Below are 14,206 nucleotides of genomic sequence, written 5' to 3' on the forward strand. Positions count from 1 at the left end.
GGGGAAGTCCCTGTCCCCCCGAGCACTGCCAGGAGTGACCAAGAATAATGGTCACAAGCTGGGAGAGGATAGATTTAGGCTAGATATCAGGAGGTGCTACTTCATGGTCAGGGTGGCTAGGATCTGGAACCAACTTCCAAGAGAAGTTGTGCTGGCTCCTACCCTGGGGGTCTTTAAGAGGAGGTTAGATGAACACCTTGCTGAGGTCGTTTGACCCCAGTAATCTTTCCTGCCATGGCAGGGGGTTGGACTAGATGATCTACTCGGGTCCCTTCCGACCCTAGAAACTATGACTTATTCCTTGTTTTAACATGCCAGTAATTGCATTAACATGTGCCTGGGCAACAACTTAGATACGAATTAACGGGTTAATCAATTACATCTTAAGTGTAATGTGTGCTGGGCCATAGAATTATTTTGACAGGTGCAATATTTAGATTTAAGAGATTCCTAAATGTAGGGTCAGAAGAGACCCAAGTAGACCTTCAGGTCTGACCCCCTCCCTGGGGCAGGAGAGAATACTGGTCTCATATGACCCCAGCTAGGTAATAATCAAGCCTCTTCTTAAAGACCCCCAAAGTAGGAGCCAGCACCACTTCCCTTGGAAGTTGGTTCCAGATCCTAGCCACCCTGACTGTGAAATAGTGTCTTCTAATGTCCAGCCTGAACCTACTCTCAAACAACTTAAGCAATTATTCCTTGTTACTCCAGGAGGTGCACAGGGGAACAAAGTCTCTCCCATTCCCTGCTGGTCCCCCTGGTAAATTTATAGATGGCCACCAGGTCCCCTCTCAGCCTTCTCTTGTGGAGGCTGAACAGGTTCAGGTCCCATAGCCTCTCCCCATAGGGCCTGTCCTGCTGTCCCCAGATCATGCGAGTGGCCCTCCTCTGGACCCTCTCGATGCTGCCCACATCTCTCCTAAAGTGCGGCACCCAGAACCGGATGCAGTACTCCAACTGTGGCCTAACCAGCATCGCACAGAGGGGCAGGATCACCTCCCTGGCCTTCCTTGAGATGCATCTGTGGATGCATGACAAGGTGCGGTTGGCCTTACTGACCGCGTCCTCACAATGGCAGCCCATGTTCATTTCGGAATTGATAATGACTCCAAGACCTCTTTCTACCACTGAACTTTCGAGAAGGGAGTTCCCCAGCCTATAGGTATGCTGCTGGTTCTTACTGCTCAAGTGCAGTACCCTGTACTCGTCAGTATTGAATCCCACCCTATTCTCATTTTTCCACCCTTGTAACCTGTGCAGATCCAGCTGTATCCTGTCCCTCCCTTTTAGCATGCCCACCTCACCCCAGATCTTGGTGTTGTCAGTGAATTTGAACAGGGTGCTTTTCACCCCTTTGTCCAAGTTGCTAATAAAGAGATTGAATGGTACAGGCCTGAGGACTGAGCCCTGGGGCACTCCACTGCCCACATCCCTCCAGGTCGAATATGACCTGTCCACAACCACTCTCTGGGTGTGGTCCCTCAGCCACTTTGTGACCCATCTGACTGTGTAGGCATCGATGCCACAGTCGCCTAGCTTTTTAATCAGAATGGGGTAGAAGACAGTGTTAAAGGCCTTGCTGAAGTCCAGAAAGACTACATCCACCATGACACCTGCATTTGTGACCCAATAGTAGATGGCAGTCAGGTTGGTCTGACAGGAGCTGCCCCTAATGAACCCATAGTTGCCCCTGATCATCGTCCCCCTTGCTGGTCCTTCCCAGATGTGCTTCTGGATAATCTTCTCAAAGAGCTTCCCCAAGACTGAAGTAGACTAACAGGTCTATAGTTGCCCGGGTCCTCCATCCTCCCTTTTTTGAAAATGGGAACCACATTGGCCTTCTTCCAATCATCTGGCACCTGGGCAGAGCACCATGAGTGCTCGTAAAGGTGTGCCAGGGGCCCCTCAATAACCCCTGCCAATTCCCTCAGAACTCTGGGGTGGAAAGCATCTGGACCTGCTAATTTGAACACATCCAGCCCCTCCAGAAGTTCTCTAACTCAATCCTCCCTGACCCTAGGCCTGGTGGAGTCTCTCCTGAGCCCATCCTGAGTCTCAGTGGAGGAGTTCCAGTCCCTGCACAAAAAAATGGAGGCAATGAAATTGTTAAAAAGGTCTGCCTTTTCGTCTGGTGCAACCACCAGATTGCCAAGCATATCCAGCAGGGGCCCCACATTACCCCATGCTTTCTTCATACTCTCTGTATATTTAAAAAAGGACTTTTTGTTGTCCTTGATCTTTGATGCTAGCCCTAGTTCCGTATCTGCCTTAGCTTTCCTAACAGCCCCCCTACAAACCCGAGCGATGGAGGTATGCTCCTCTTTCGTGATAGCCCCTCCCTTTCACTGGGTGTACGCCTCTTTTTTGGCTTTCAGGTGTTCCTGAATGCCTTTGGTGAGCCAAGACGGTTGTTGAGCATGCTTGCCCCCTTTGATTTTTGCTGGGACTGTCACCCCTTGGGCTTGGAGGATTGTCTCCTTAAGGAACGACCACCCATCTTGGACACCCAGTTCCCTTGCCCTCCAGAACCCCAGTGCCTCTCCTACCAATCTCCTCAACTTGTTGAAGTTGGCCCTCTTGAAGTCAAGGGCTACTGCCTTGCTGCAGGCCTTTGACACCCTGAGCTGAATGGTGAATTCCAGTAGGAAATGATCACGGTCACCCTGGAGTCCCTTCACCAGGTCATCACCTGTGGCCAGGACCAGGTCCAGGAAGGCATTCCCCCTGGAGGGACTGTGCACCTCCTGGGTTAAATGGAGGTCCTGTATCTCAGCAAGGAACTTTCGTGAGTGGTCCAACCTGGCTGACTGCTCCTTTCAGCAGATTTCCGGGTAATTTAGATGACCCATGGTGACTACATCCCTTGCCTTAAGTGCCTCTGCAAGCTGACCTGAGAATTCGCGGTGCAGCTCTTCCCCTTGGTTGGGTGTGTGATGGGCTAGCTGGTAGTGATTTAGCTCAGGGATTTTGAAAGGGTAAAAGATAGGGATTCCCTTTCCTCACCAATCAGGCCCCAGAGACTCACCCTCCATGTCCCCTGATTGGCCCCTTGGGTCACCTGGAGGGGGATAAAAGGGGGCAGTGCAGCTGACTCAAGAGAGACCAGTGAGGGACCACAAGGAAGGAGTTTCAAAGAGCTGGCAAGAGCTGAGCCAGCGGGGTGGGAGCAGTTGCTCCAGAAGAGCCTGAAGGAGTGAGACCTGCAGGCAGCAATTGGACCCTTAGCAGCACAGTGTGCTGGCTCCCTGCTGGGCTCCAGAATGCTCTACAAGAGGCTGCAGTCAGCAGGAGAGGCTCCCCAGTTCCAGCAAGGATCTGAGCAGTGACCTGAGAGGTTCCCAGCTCCGCTTCCAGCTCCTCCAATAGGAGGCCAGAAAACTATGTGAGGTTGGGGCTCCTGGAACATCAGGACCCCTAGCAGCCTGAAGTAGTGCCAGCACTGGTGGTTGTGTGGTAAAGTTTCTGCCTACCATGTGAAAGGTCAGTTCATCTGAGCTGACTTAAGGTGAGTGTAAGTGATAGGGAGAAATTCTTGTTGCAATGGAAAGGGGTCATTGTGTTTTCCCTCTTTCCCCCCCTCCATGCCCTATATTCCTTGTTAGTTGATGTTTTGCATTTTATGCCTTTTATATTTTGCTAGCCAGTATTGTTTGTTTTGCTGTTTGTGTTTTATATTTTGTTAACCCTGTCTTTTGTCAACTAGATGACTACATCTATGATTGTAAGTGTCTAAGCTTTGTTGAATCCTGCGTCCTCAGGACATTGTAGTGTCCCCTATACCCCCCTGGTTTATACCTGTTATGTTCCCAGTACTATTCTCTCATTAAAAGGTATATGGTTAAGTCCCCATTGGTGGTCTGGCTGTGCTCTGTAAGGGGAGGAGGGTCCCTACACCTCCCACAGCACTTGTGCACCTGCTCTGATCCCTTCGATTGGCGAGGGGGTACCTCTTGGAGTACCACCCAGGTTACAGGTGGTCTGTAGTAGACCCCACACTGTTAAGTCCCTTTCCTCACAATTCCCCTGTATTCTGACCCAGAGCACTTCAGCCTGCCCCCTCTCTGACTCCATCCTGTTAGTTGAGGACATGTATTGCTCATTGACATAGAGCACCACACCCTTACCTTTCCTCCCCGTTCTATCCTACCTGTATAGTCTGTAGTCCCTGATGTTTACCGTCCAGTCATGGGATGAATCCCACCAGGTTTCTGTGAGCCCTACCATGTCTGGGTTTGTACTAGCTATCTGGAGGGCGAGTTCCTTCTGCTTATTTCCCATGCTGTGAGCATTAGTGTAGAGGCATTTAAGGCCCTGTATTGGCGCATGCAGCCCCTCCCCCCATTCTTAGGGCTATCCAGACCCCCGTCACTTACCTGGGTACTCCTTGTACACATCACCCATCTTGGCTGGGAGGTGTCTTCATGTCCTCTTGTAGCCCAATCCCCCAGCAAAGCTAGATTAAAGCACGCCATACGAGATCAGCCAGCCTGGAAGAAAAGACACACTTGCCTTTAGGGGAGAGATGTAGCCCATCCCTCCCAAGCATGTCCCCTGCACAGAAGTGTGGGTTGTTGTCCAGGAACCCAGGGCCTGCCTGGCTGCACTAGCTCCATAGCCACCAGTTAACCTCACAGATGCAGGCCTCGTGTTGCCATCCACATCTACTTACTGGGAGAATAGAGGAGAATACCACCTGTGCTTCTGTCTCCTTGGGCTTGGCTCCCAGGGCCTCAAGTCCTTCATGATGCAGTCTTTGTTGCCCCTGGCCACGTCATTTGTTCCCACATGGATAAGGACCATGGGGTACTGGTCCAAGGGTCAAATGTAGGCCGGGATCCTCTCCATTATATCTTGAATCCAAGCCCCAGCCATGTAGCAGACCTTGCATGCCATGGGGTTGGGACAACAGATAGGACCTTCCATTCCCCTTAGGATGGAATCCCTGATGAGGACCCAGAGTTTCTTCCTCCTAGTGCTCCCTTCTCTGCGCTGTCTGTGTTGTGCGTGGAGTGGCACTGTTGCTGCTGGATGCACCCCCTTCATCCTTCTCTTCCAGGGCTGCCAGGACCATATATCTGTTCCTGAGTTGTACCTTGGTAGCCTCCACCACGCTAGCCCAAGCGGCCCTGGTTCTGGAGGGTACCTTCTGCCACTCCTCTGTTGTGCGCCTCTCCTAGGGGGTCTGTATGTTGGACGCCTGGCCCTGCAGTGAAAGGAAATAGGTGTCAATCTCATCTTCTGCAGCCCTGATCCCCTGCAGCCTGCTCACCTCAGCCTGGAGGTCCCTCAAAATTGATTATTGATTTTTCTCAATAATTGTGGTTCGTATCTTAAATGTTACTTCTGTTTAATTTGTAAAGTGTGCTCCTGCTGTATTATCTAACACTGGGAGCTTCATATACTGCGGTGGGTTAAACCTTGCAGAAATTTAATACAATGCTTCCCTTCATTTAGGATAAGTGTAAGAGACCACAAAGCTCTTTTCTGGAAAGGAATATCCGAAATAAGAGCCTCCAAACAAAACACAGGTAGATGTCACTGCCTGAAACAAAAGCATATGCAAGCCATATATTGACCACTGAGTTTCCTAGCTAATAGTTGCAGGGGGTCTATGATATGAACAGCAGGAAGTCCAGCAAAGTGGAGAGGGAAGTAGCAGAGAGCTAAGCACTGGTAGGCTTTTGGGTCAACTACTGGATAGGAGCACAGTTAGAACTGTACACTGTTTGATTCCTGCTTTTTTAGGAAAATATGACTTTGTACATTCTTTGTAAATAAACAACACTATGAGAGAAATACCTGAACCTGTTTTCAGAGTTTTGTCCCTTTGAAATAATGTGTCAAAATTGGCTAGCTGCTTGTGACAGAGGGTTACAACTACTTACATTAAAAATATATTTGTTTATTTAGCTTTTTAAATGTATTTCTATACTGTAGAATAGAGGCAACAGAACAGCAAAGGGTCACCATGGATGTGGAATTTTATATACCGTATTTACAAGAATCCCCCTTCCCCCTAGCCCCAGTTAACATAGTGGGGGAAAGGCCTAGTCTTAGATGTGAGTATTGGCTTGGGGCAGGGGACAGAGGGATGAAGGCAGATGGTAAAAGGAGCAGAGTGTGGGAGGATAGGTAGCAGGGAGTCAGGCACAGGCATGAGAGGGCAAGGGGCAGGAGAGGATGAAGGGGGACAAGGGGAACAGGTAGCAGTGAGGCAAGCACAGGCATGAGGGCAAGGGGTCAGGGGTCTGACCCTTCATTCCCCACCACTGCTTTCACTGCCACTGTGGTGGGGTTGGGGAGAATGAATTCAAGATGACCCTCCAAGAATTTGATTCTCCACATGAAAAAATTTAACATTTATAATTTTCCACATATAGAATTATTGGCAGGGGGGTCATCTTAAATTTGAAGTTGTCTTGGATTTGGGTAGATACAGTAAGAGAGAGGGAAGCCAAAGAAAGGGAAGTTAAAGAAAATGAGAACTATTAAATAGCCTAGGCAAACTCTGAAAAGAAGATACAAAGAAGAAGGTAGAGCTGCTCAACAACTATTATGCCTCAGTCATCACCAAAAAAATTATGATAGCTAGTAAGTATTATCTGGATAAGGAAAGAGACAAACTAAGGGATTAAAACAAAAGCAACAGTCAGAGAGATTCTGGTGGATCTGAATTAATTCAAGTCATTCATCCCAGGGACTGACAGAGAAGCCCTTGCCACTAATATTTAAAAAGATGGATAAGGTACCAGAGGACCTCAGGCAGGGGGTTGGACTAGATGACCTCCAGAAGTCCCTTCCAGCCTGGCTTTTCTATGACTATGAAGAAAGAGAGGAAGATAAGGACATTGGCATTTAAGTGGAACAAACAAACAAACAAACTTTCTTTTAAAGACTATTTTACTTGAGTTTGGGGATTTGGGTCTTTTGATTAGCCAACAGATTTTGAAATTTAAAAACCTCCTAACTTACCCAATTTGTTTATGCAAGGCAGCAGTCAGCAGCTGCAGAGCCCAGCCACAGTGCAATCAAATTCCTTAGCTGCCAAATGCTACCACAAGATAATTTTGACCCCAAGGTTGGTTTCATGTTTAAGCTCTTCGCTTTTCATTCTCTGTCATCATTTTCATTCCTACAAACGTGCTTTTTAATCATAGCTAGTGAATGATACTGGCCAGAGACAGAAGGGAAATTCTGTCTTCATTGCCAACATTAAGCAAAATCTCAACAGTGAGCAGGCAACCTGAGTGGTAAACATGAAATTACATTTATTAAAATATTTTTTGATTTATTAAAATTCAGGTACTTCAGTAACAAAAAGAAGGGCATAGGTGGCTAGGTTTTTTGCAATTTGTTTCTTCATTTGTGTAGGACAGTGGTCCTTTTAAGTAGAAGAAATCTTTTATTTACCTATGATTTACACTGTTAACTTCATCAGATAAAAGTTAACTCTAAAATTTTACCTGCAAAGATTAGTAGTGGCATGTTTTCACTTGCTTCAAAGTAGGTACCTGCTCATCGTATCAGACTGGCTAAATACTGTAAATAGATTTCCAAAGTTCTTCACAGTAAGCAGCCAGTCCTCTTCCTGTGTTTTAAATCCAGCTCTTCCCAAAGGATTTTATAGTTTATTTTGTTCTGCCCACCTATAGATAACCTACAGTAGTAGTAAGTTTAGCTACTACTAATACCATGACATTTTTAAATATTAAAATTAATTGTACTAATTTCTCTAGCAAAAGTGCTATCATGTGTCAGTTGCCTTTTCCTAGGAAGCATTTGCTGTCACTTTTGATGATAGCATTACAGCTTCTTATCCTTGGCTGAAGATAAGCCAGTATTCCTTGTGTTATCTTCAGTTTCATCCACTAGTGCAGGTCAGGTACCCAAGTCATTTCTTGAAGCTTGCTTGCAATTATCTTTCTTCACACTACTGCATATCACGGTCTCACAGGTAATTTCTCTTTGTGTATATGCATGAATGATGCATGCCCCTGGAGGCTGGGATTTGGGGCAGGGGGAGCATGGCGGTGGTGGGGTGGCAGCGATTGCCGACCAGTGGTTGGCAACCACCCGCAAACACTGCCAGCGTGGCAGAGGCAAGTGGGGAGCTGCTGCAGGCAGCCACAGTCCTTTCAGCAGCAGGGTGTGTGCGCGCACGTGTGTGTGCACGTGGTACAAGTGCCAGCCAGTGGTCACTGACCACCCACAGACACTGCCAGCAGTGTCCACAATAGCTTTTTGCATGGGGTGCACTGCCACGCTCAGGGGGTACACGCACACCCCCTATGCATCGCCAATATGTATATGTGTGTAACCTTGAAAGGAGTGCATGTGTATATATAATCTACTTTAGAAAAGGTAGGTGTACTTGTATATGCAACATACATATCTTTTAAACAGATTATATACAGACACCTTAGGATCAGATCTAATAGCCATTTTTTTCTGGTTAATGAAAATGGCCTCTCTCCTGTGATAGAGCCTGCAGTCACTGTGGGAATCACCATACAACCATTTAGGACCATAAAGTCATTGAGCCCCCTCTCAGGCCCCCTCTCAGGCCTAGCAGATAAACCCTTTATCTCTGGTTCATGGTGATTACCTGTTGTTCCTTACAATGTATTTGCATTGGAGTCAACCTATCACCTACTCCTAGGTTATGCTTGAACTGCAGATAGGTGTAAATGAACTAGCTCTGGGTACCCATGTAGATACACAGCATAGATCTCAACATTAAAAGCAGGGTAAATAAATCTGCACCGGATTTTATGCTACCCAGGCTAAGTTGCTGGTAGCTTAATGCTACCTTGAGTATCACTACATGGCAGTCCAAAGCAGATATAGAACCTTAGCTGCAAAACCATACAGGACATCAGGTCTTTTAAAAAAAAGAAAACAGAATTGTAGGTTGTGCTATCTTTTCTAGTGATTTCCTTTGGGCTTTAGTGGGGATTATGTGCATCACTGATGTAGATGACATGTTTTGGGCCAGTCATTTAAATATAGTTTATGATAACATAGTTAGCTATTTGTGTTGGATCACACAGAATCATAGAAAAGGAGGTGTGGAAGGGACTTCAGAGGTCATCTAGTTCAGCCTCCTGGTCAAAGCAGGACCATCCCCAATTGTATCATTCCGGCCAGGACTTTGAGTATCTGAGGTCTTAAAAACTTCAGGATGTAAATTCAACAACTTCCCTTGGCAGCCTATTCCAGCCTGCTTTACCAACCTCCTCCTGAGAAAGTTTTGCTACTAGTTTACCTAATTTAAACTTCCCTTGCTTCAACGTAAGGCCATTGCTTCTTGTTCTGTCAACTGCTACCACTGAGAACAGTCTAGCGCTATCCTCTTTGTAACCCCCCCTTCAGGCAGCCAAAGCCTGCTATTAAATCCTCTCCATTTTCTCTTCTTCAGACTAAGTAAGCTCAGTTCCCTCAGCCTCTCCTCGTAAGTCATGTGTCCCAAACCCCTAATTATTTTTGTTGCCCTCTGCTGGACTCTCCAAATTTGTTAACATCCTTTCTATAGTGGGGGGCCCAAAACTGGACACAGTGCTCCAGATGTGGCCTCACCAGAGCAGAACAGAAGGGAATAACTTTCCTCGATCTACTGGAAACACTCCTACTAATGCAGCCCAGTATGCTGTTAGCTTTCTTGGCAACAAGGGCACTGCTGACTCATTCAGCTTACTGTCCACCGTAGCCTCCAGGTCCTTTCCTGCAGAGCTGCTCCTTAATCAGTCAGTCACCAATAGGGCTGTGTGAAATTTCAACAGCTGTTTCGTTTCAACACTGTTTCAACTCATTTCGAGCTCAGAACAGTGAAATTGAAATGAGACAGAGGGCTTCAAAACAGCCTCAAAATGAAATGAGGCCAGCTGAAATGTTTCAAGGTTTGAAGCAGCAGCCAGGTGGTGGGAGGCAGGGGAGAGCCAGGGCTGCACTCCCAGCAGCCCCATGTGGCTCAGTGCCTCGAGGAGGGCAGCCGTGCGGTGGGAGGCAGGGCTGTGCTCTGCCTTCTGCCACAGGGCCGAGTTCTACGGGGCTGCGAGCCACTGAGCCCAGTGGAAGGAGATAGAGCACAGCCCAGGGGCTGTACTCTGCCCTCCCCACCCCCAGGCTCAGTTCCCAGCCACTTGCAGCCCTGTGGAACTGAACCGGCGGGGGGTGGGGGGGAAGCAGAGTGCAGCACTGGGGCTGCACTCCACCTCCCTCCAGCAGCTCAGCTCCCAGCACCGGTCCCAGGCAGCAGTGGCAGCCTCCCGCCTGCACCCCTGGGAGGTCTGTGGGGCTCTGCTGGACTGCTCCCCAGGGTGTGGGCCCTGATCTGCCTGGGATTGCAGGAGGTTTTTCCTCCTCCAGTTTTGTGCTTCCATTACAGGCAATGGGTGAAGTGTTGAAACAGCAAAACCGTTTCAACAAAAACAAAATGGAACAGTGCTTTTGAAATGAAAGCAAACTTGAAGTGAAACACTGTTCCACTGAAACGTCCAAACAGATGTCAAAGCGAAATGGTGCTGTTTTGCATAGCTCTAGTCACCAACCTGTAGCAGTGAATGAGATTGTTCCATCCTAAGTGCAGGACTTTGCACTTTTCCTTATTAAATCTCATGAGGTTTCTTTTTGTCCAGTCCTTCAACTTGTCTTAGGTCTCTCTGAATCCTATCCAGAGTCTTGAGCATATCTATTCCCCTCCCCCCACCCACAGCTCAGTGTCATCTGCAAAATTGCTGAGCATGCACTCCATACCATCTTGATGGCCAGTGGCTTTGCAATCATATTGGCACCCTTGTGTTAACAGTGTCCAGCCCCAGGGATTTGTACACATCTAGCTCTTCTAAAAAAAAAAATCTGACCTGTTCTTTCACCAGTGTTGGCTGCACACCTCCCCAAACTATGCTGCAGGTGCAGTAGTTTGAGAGCTGACCTTGCTTGTGAAGACTGAGGTAAAAAGGCATTGAGTACTTCAGCCTTTTCTGCATCATTTGTCACTAGTTTGCCTCCCCCATGCAGTAAGGGACCCACACTTTCCCCGATCTTCCTCTTGATGCTGACATGCTTATAGAAACCGTTCTTGTTAGCCTTAACATGCCTTGCTAGCTGCACCTTCAACTGTACTTTGGCCTTCTTGACTTCATCCCTGCATGCCTGAACTATATTCCTCCCTAGTAGCTTGTCCAAATTCCTACTTCTTGTAAACTTTCTTTTTGTGTTCATTTCATTGAAGAGTTTCCTGCTAAGCCAAGCTGTTCTTCTGTCATACTAGTTTGCCTTCATGTGCATCAGGATGATTTACTCCTTAGGAATGTCTCTTTAAAAGTATAATCAGCTCTCCTGGACTCCTTTCCTCTACCTCAGACAGTTCTCCTAGGGGATTCTTCCTATCCATTCCATGAGGGAGTTGAAATCTGTTTTTCTGAAGTCCAGGGGCATTTGTACATGACATGGGGGTTTAATTCTCCCTAAACTGAAGCAGTGTTTTAAATACATACATTTAAAAAAAGTTAGTCACCATTTCAATTTAGGACAGAGTAAACCCCTGTATTGTGTACAGCCGTGTCTGCCTGATCCCTACCTGCCTCTTCAGTGGGGAGGGGTAGAGTGAGCCACTGGCAGGCAGAGAGGTCCCTGAGCTGCAAGGGGGATGGGGGGGAGGGGCTGGTGCCTCCCTCTGCAGTGGCAGCAGCCCACCTTCTAGGCAACCCCCACCCATGGAGGGAGGCACCAGACACCTGTTCAGATCAGGCAGGAGATGCACACAGAGAAAAAACAAAACAAACAAACAAAAAGAATCAGGCTTACCGCTCCTCACCCCGCTGTGGAGCCTGCCTTCCCAGACTGCTGCCAGGCTGCCTACACAATCTGCCTGCACAGCCTCTGCATGGAGCCAGGTGCTCTCCTCCACAGCTGTAAGGTAGGAAACAAACTCCTCAGAGACATTTTAGTTTGCAGTACCCCAGAGTCATTTAAGGCGCAATACACTGCCGAATGTGCAAACAGCAGTGCCATTAAAGCAGTGCAAAAAGACATTCAACCTGCTTTAAAGTATAGCCTACAAACACCCCAGGGTCCTTACTCAGCTGCTCTCCTTTCTTCAGTATCCTGAACTCAGTTATTTCATGGTTGCTATCTACTACGACATTCCCCACCAATTCCTCCCTGTTTGTGAGCAGCAAGTTAAGAGCACAGCCTCTACTTGGCCACTCTAATGCTTCTACCAGGAAGGTGTCCCTAACACTCTTCAAAAACTTCTAGCATTGCTTGTGCACTGCTATGCCCTCCCAGCAGATATCAGAGTGACTGAAGTCTCCCATGAGAACCAGGGCCCATGAGCTGTAAAAACTTCTGCTAGTTATTTGTAGAAAAGCTCATTCACCTGGCCTGGTGGTATAGTGCAGACCCCCACCACAACATCACCCTTGTTACTCTCCCCTCTGACCCAAATCCAGTGACTTTCAACAGGCCTATTTTCAGTTTCATGCTGCAGCACTGAAAAATCATACAGCTCTTACATGAAGCACAACTCCTTCTCTTCTCCCCTGCCTATCCTTCTTGAACAGTTTATACCAATCCATGAAGGGACCTGCAAGCTGCAGCCCCTAAAGAACTAAACCAGGACCTAGGTGAAAGCCTCTACAGTGAACAGCCCTGCCTCAACAGACACATCCCATGTGCAAGCAGAGGAAGTGTTGGTAGTGACTCTGGCATTATGGCATCCTCCAGCCACCATTCTGAGTCTCTTAAATTCACCACCCGTCTCCTCCTGCCCCTCTCTCCAAGCAGACCTTCCCTAGCAAACTCCCCTGTTCCAGACAAACTCTCTATTCGCTCTGGTCTCTAATGAAAAAGAGACTTAAGTATTGACCTTACTACAGTAAAAGCTTTGTTATCTGGCACCCACAGGGAATGGAGGGTGCCGAATAACAAAATATGCCCAATAACTGAGCAGCCTGAACAGGCGTCTTTGCCTGTTCAGGCTGCCACCTGTCCCACTGCATCTGGGGTGTTGCCGCCATTCCCACTGCATCATCGCCCCTCCTGCACGCCCCATGGGCCCCAAGGGACGGGGGGGGGGGATCCTTGGCAGCATAGGCTGCTTTCCCCCAGGCCACAGGGCCGCCTTGAAACCAGAAGTGCCACGGTGGGCACTTCTGGTTTCACTGTTCCCTTACAAGCCAGTGTGCTGGTTAACAGAACATGCCAGCATGTAAGGTGCCAGTTAACACAGCTTTTGCTGTACCTTTAGCTACTTACACTAAATCTAGGGTAGTTACTCTTAATTAAAGAAAAAACTTACCTGGGGGGAAGAGTATACAAACTGACTTAAAAACTGCCCTATTTGCTGTCCCTGGTTGCTTGGGGAGTCTCCTTTTATACTGTCCTGGGCCTAAACTGGCTCTGCCCCCTTGTTAGGGCTTTTGTAAGACACAAGCAGGAATCACTCAGCTAGCAGTACTCCCCAGCTGCTCAGAGCACAAGCCCAAACATACAGCTAGCCAGCCAGCCAGTCACCAAGCCAAACACATAGACATCCCTGACTCACTTACCTTCCAGGAGTAGGACCTGGTACCTGGCTCCCTTTCCTCTTCCTCCTCTTGCTTCCAGGAAACTGCTTGCAAACTGCTCTGTTTGCTGTCCCTATTCACTCACTCAACTTATTTTGCTTGCTTTATGTTCACTCTACTGAAGCATAGTGAGTGGGAATCAATTTTATTTATTTTACTGCTTTATGTGATATGTATGTGCAGTGTATAAAATGATTTAAACATATAAGCTGTGCCAGATAGCCACTCAAATATCCATTATGTTTTCTGCCTTTAGATTTGCTCAGTGTTCAAAAGCCTCACAAAGGACATTTATAAGAATCACTAGAATCTGGTTTGCATCACCTTGTTATCCCCATGTTTCTTCTGCAATTAAAGGAAAACATTTCAATGCGGTGCATATACTTTAAAGAAATCCCTAAATCTTTGCTATACCTGAGGTAGCCCAGTTTCTCAGAAACAAAAGACTTCTCATGTCTTTGTGCACTGTGGTGTGTATGTGCCTCACTGGTTTCACAAAAGATTGTGCCTCAGATTTTTTGATCAGTGTGCTGAAACAACTTAGGAAAACATTAAGCATGAAAAAGGAAATTAATGTTATGGTAGATGAGCACACGGCATGAGATCTAGTTGTTTCATAGAAAAGAGCTGAACCATTT

The 14,206-nt window shown here is 47.5% G+C and overlaps 1 protein-coding gene across 1 annotated transcript in view; it reads left to right on the top strand.

The window, feature by feature from the left end:
* The first annotated feature begins 2,304 nt into the window (after positions 1-2,304).
* The window catches only part of LOC149875168 (uncharacterized), a 55,447-nt gene continuing 43,545 nt past the window's right edge, over positions 2,305-14,206 (top strand). Inside the window, 1 exon segment of the mRNA XM_090051961.1 lies at positions 2,305-2,310. Coding sequence (XP_089908087.1) covers positions 2,305-2,310 — 6 coding nt within the window.

The sequence above is a fragment of the Crocodylus siamensis genome, chromosome 1, assembly GCF_052110815.1.
Source record: "Crocodylus siamensis isolate JL-2025a chromosome 1, ASM5211081v1, whole genome shotgun sequence".
Taxonomy (NCBI): Eukaryota; Metazoa; Chordata; order Crocodylia; family Crocodylidae; genus Crocodylus; species Crocodylus siamensis.